Genomic DNA, 4,004 nt, shown 5'->3' with positions numbered 1-4,004 from the left:
CCCGCGGCAGCGGCGCCGCCCGAAGGACCTTCGTCTTCCGAGTCCAGAACCAGCACGTCGTCCTCGTCCGCAGCTGCAAAACACGTTGGAACTCAGGCGGACGCTGCAAAGGGAGTCTGCTTTCACCCCAGACAGCATCTACAACAACGGGAACGTCTCCAATACAAGTACACCTTGGAGCAACCCTTACCCGTATTCTTCGTCATTCAGCTGCGGGAGTATTTGGGATTTTTCTGAAATCAGTAGAATATAGGCTTTTCACAGGGTTATTCCCCCTTCATTAGAGGTAAGGAAGATATCGCAATAACCCAGAAACACGGGAAACGCATTAGCACAGTTTCTGCTCATGGACAGGACAGAAGAACTGCATGCTGTCTGCCGGGGTCCTTGAGGAAAGAGCTTTTACACACAGTGAGCTATAGTCCAGCCTCTCCTTTCACTAGTGCATTCGACAGAACCCCCAGTAAGGCCCACGCTCGTGAGAAAGAGAGCACACGCAGAGAGAGGGAGGAGCACAAGGGGGAGCAGACTTAAAGAGCTGCAGGATAGCAGTGGATAGTACACAGAAGGGAAAATAGAACAAAACGTGAACTTTCAAGACATCTAGTGGACTTTGTTTTGCAGTACAAATTCACTGTGAAAACTAATTTTATGCTAGTTTTTCTTTTTGAAATAAATTTTAGCAATACTCCCTTAACATTTAATCTCCCGTGAAACACAAGGCAATGGAAGCAGCTCCATACTTGTGCACATCTCTTAAATAGGATCATCTGACAGGCAAAGGAACATCATCCAAAAGTGTAAGACAGAACTGTAGATACCTAACTTATATCTGTCACAACAAGTATGCAGATTCATATGCTAACCCTGTAAAACTGAATGTTGCCAGTCCATTAGCCTTCAGTGCTTCAGCATCCCATGCTCATTTAAGTTAAACTAGTTTAAGTATGTTCCAACAAACACTCTGCATTAGGAAGGTGATGACACTTCTTCCTGGATATCAAATACTATTGTCTTGCTATGCATTGCTTGAGAGGTGGAAAATTATTTTGTAAGCAGATAACAAAGACATCTTCTTAAACTAACAAAATGAAACATGATCAAAGATATCCACCAAATAATTTTTTTATCTGTAGGGAGAAAGTGACAAATTTGGTTGATTCCTTTTTGTCAAGCACTAGCATGACCGTTGGAGAGAAGTGGTCTTACTTAAATCATTGTGCAAATGATGCACTTATGCTGACAACCCCCAGGCCCCTGAGAGTTAAATAAAATCATTTCAAGGTGTGTTTACTGTATGCCTTTGTAACAATCTTAAAAGTCAACTTTGTAACAACTGTAAATATGCACTTTTCTATGTAATGTTATATTTATACACAGAAGCAACTTAAATGCCATTTACTTAAGACTGGAAAATTTAAGTCATAAAATTGAAGACAGCTGTTTTAATTGGACCACACTACTGAAAGACTGTTTTGCTTTATTTAATATCACCTACTTTTATTTTATTTACCTGTTGATGTTGAGGGTTGTGCTCCATCATCACTACCATTGGTAATGTTCTTGGATGTTGGTTCTGATGGTTTAGGGCCAACTTTTTCAGGGCTATCACCAACAACTTCAAATTCTACATCTTTTTCTAGGTCTTCACTGCAGAAAAATACATATGGCTTTAAACAACCAGGTGAAAATAAAAAAATTCCATCTTTTTCACAAAGAGAGTATGTCACTCCAGCACTAGAGCACCTCGCAGCTGTGACAAAGTGCCAAAAACATTAAAAAGAGGAAAATCTATTCAGACCTGCTTTCTAACTTATGCTTTGTCTACTCATAAACACTATTGCATCTGGTGCCATAGCTTAAAATGCTTAGGAATGAGAAAAATCACCATTCTTCCTCAAAGATGCATTCCTAGTCTCACTGAAAGCGCAGTGTGTTTATTTACCATATAGAATATGTGCATTACTTATCCAGGGCTAAATACACACAGCAGTTCTTTCTAGGTGACTTCCATTTGCACTGCTGTATCTGAACACAGGTAGTCAAGCACAGGATCTATGAGCCTAGAAGGCAGGGAGGGTTTTTTGCCTTTTAATTTTTTTTTTTTAAATGGCAGTTTCTCACTTGTTCACTGTCCCAAAAGTAAATTTGGTTTATTTGAATACGTTTTTTCCTAATTATTGTTGTAAAAAGCCAAAAAACAAACCCCTTAACAAGCAAAATATCCCTAAATTAATTAAAAACAGCAATTAATCTTTTAATTCTGTATTTTTTCTGCAAGTTTTCAAGCTTTAGTCATTAATATAAAATTATGAGTTGAAAATTCCCTGCAGAATTGCTCTGCATATATACACAAAAACAATTATTTCAGAATCCTTACCTGTGAAGCACATTGATTAACAGTGTATAGTCCTGGAGAAAATCATCTGCTTGTAGTCGAGTGCCATTTCGGATTCCAAAGTCTGATAGTTTCCTGTGGTTATTTGCTAGAAAAATAGTGAAAAAATTCAGTGTATACAGCCATTTACATAAAGATCCTTTACACCTGAATAAGCATGATGAAATAAGTAATCCAGAAGTTTTATGCAGAAACCTAAGATTAACATTAATCAGCTATATTTAAAGCCGAGACTTAGGCCTATCAGGAGTTAAAACTACTCATGTTTGACTTACCTCTCATGCATCATGTTCAAGCACTTCACCATTACTGCATTTAGGGACATTTTGGTGTTTTTTGTATTACAATAGCGTCTACAAGCATCATAAAAAGACCATGATCTAAGAACAAGAAAATTAAAGGGACTTGCAAACAGAGGAAAATAACTGATGCACTTCTTATAGCTGAATAGCTATTCTTGAAAGGAATCCTGACACTCCAGGTGAAAAGTACTTTATATAGGAAAGCTGAACTGGACATGCAGGCTTGTAGATGACACCACGAGCTACTCTCAAGCACTTAAGTGCTTGCAAATCCAGTTCTCTTCAAATATTAGTCTACAGGAGGAACACTAGAACATTTGCTATCCTTCCTTTCTGTTTTCTTCCTAGTTTTTATCTACTCTTACCTAAAAAGCTTCGGTATGCATACCTTCTGTTTCTCCTTCTTCTGAAGAGATAAGGATAGTTCCTTTTCCATCATCTATTTGGACATCTGGTGCTACCATAGCAAATTTTTCTTTCACTATCTGGAAAGATGAATAGGATTTAATCTATATCTGGCTTAAAAACACTTATAAGAGAAAACACCTTGGATTAAGTTGATTTTCTTATCTTAGCCCATTTTCAGGCATCTGCTGAAAGCCTGTATATTTTTTTTTATTTTCATTAACAAAATAACTATATTTTTGCTGTCTGGAACCTACAGCTAAGGAAACATCAAAAAATTTTTAGTATACTTCATAAAACGACAGAATTGCAAAATCAGTTGTGGCTACACAGCTGCAATGTGCCTGCTTAACTATTCAACTGAAATTCAAATTTCTTTTTTTTTTTCCCCATTAGATAAAAGTAGGCTTTAAAAACCACTAAAAAATTACAAACCCCACCATTATTTCATAAGGTATACAAGCACACATAAGCAAGAAGCACAATGGCTTATCTAGCTCTTCTTGTAGCTGAGGGAAATGTAAAATGTATAACAAAGAAGCAGCTGATATTCAGTCAAAATATTCTGAACAAACCCCTAATAATTTACAGTATTAAAAGCAAAATGAGAACTGTAGGTAATATTCAAGACTTACCTTATCTTGGAGTGTTAGCACAGTAACTTTGTGTACATTAAGTTTCACAGTCACTTCTGGCTTACTTGCACATACGTAACAGTTAGGATTTGGTGGGTCCAAAGCACAAGGAACCAATAGCTTCTTTCTGGGATTTGGCTGCTTGTTCAGAAAAATCTTGAGGCAGACAAGAATAAACCAAGTTATCCTCTAAGTAACAGCACTCATAAAATATGTTTCCCTAGAGACTTATTCTCTTAGTCTCACAGATTGCCCTGTTCCCTA

General features: G+C 37.3%; 1 protein-coding gene across 1 annotated transcript in view; it reads right to left on the bottom strand.

The window, feature by feature from the left end:
- Positions 1 to 8: 8 nt before the first annotated feature.
- UBA2 (ubiquitin-like modifier activating enzyme 2) overlaps positions 9 to 4,004 on the bottom strand; it is a gene marked incomplete at both ends in the record, with an annotated part of 12,742 nt that continues 8,746 nt past the window's right edge. Inside the window, 5 exons of the mRNA XM_008946588.1 lie at positions 9 to 73; positions 1,514 to 1,650; positions 2,381 to 2,486; positions 3,089 to 3,185; positions 3,741 to 3,896. Of these exons, the coding sequence (XP_008944836.1) occupies positions 9 to 73; positions 1,514 to 1,650; positions 2,381 to 2,486; positions 3,089 to 3,185; positions 3,741 to 3,896 (561 nt within the window). The remainder of the gene's footprint in view (positions 74 to 1,513; positions 1,651 to 2,380; positions 2,487 to 3,088; positions 3,186 to 3,740; positions 3,897 to 4,004) is intronic.

The sequence above is a fragment of the Merops nubicus genome, unplaced genomic scaffold (genome assembly GCF_000691845.1).
Source record: "Merops nubicus isolate BGI_N331 unplaced genomic scaffold, ASM69184v1 scaffold27908, whole genome shotgun sequence".
Lineage (NCBI taxonomy): Eukaryota > Metazoa > Chordata > Aves > Coraciiformes > Meropidae > Merops > Merops nubicus.
This window is presented reverse-complemented; position numbering and strand designations above follow the sequence as displayed.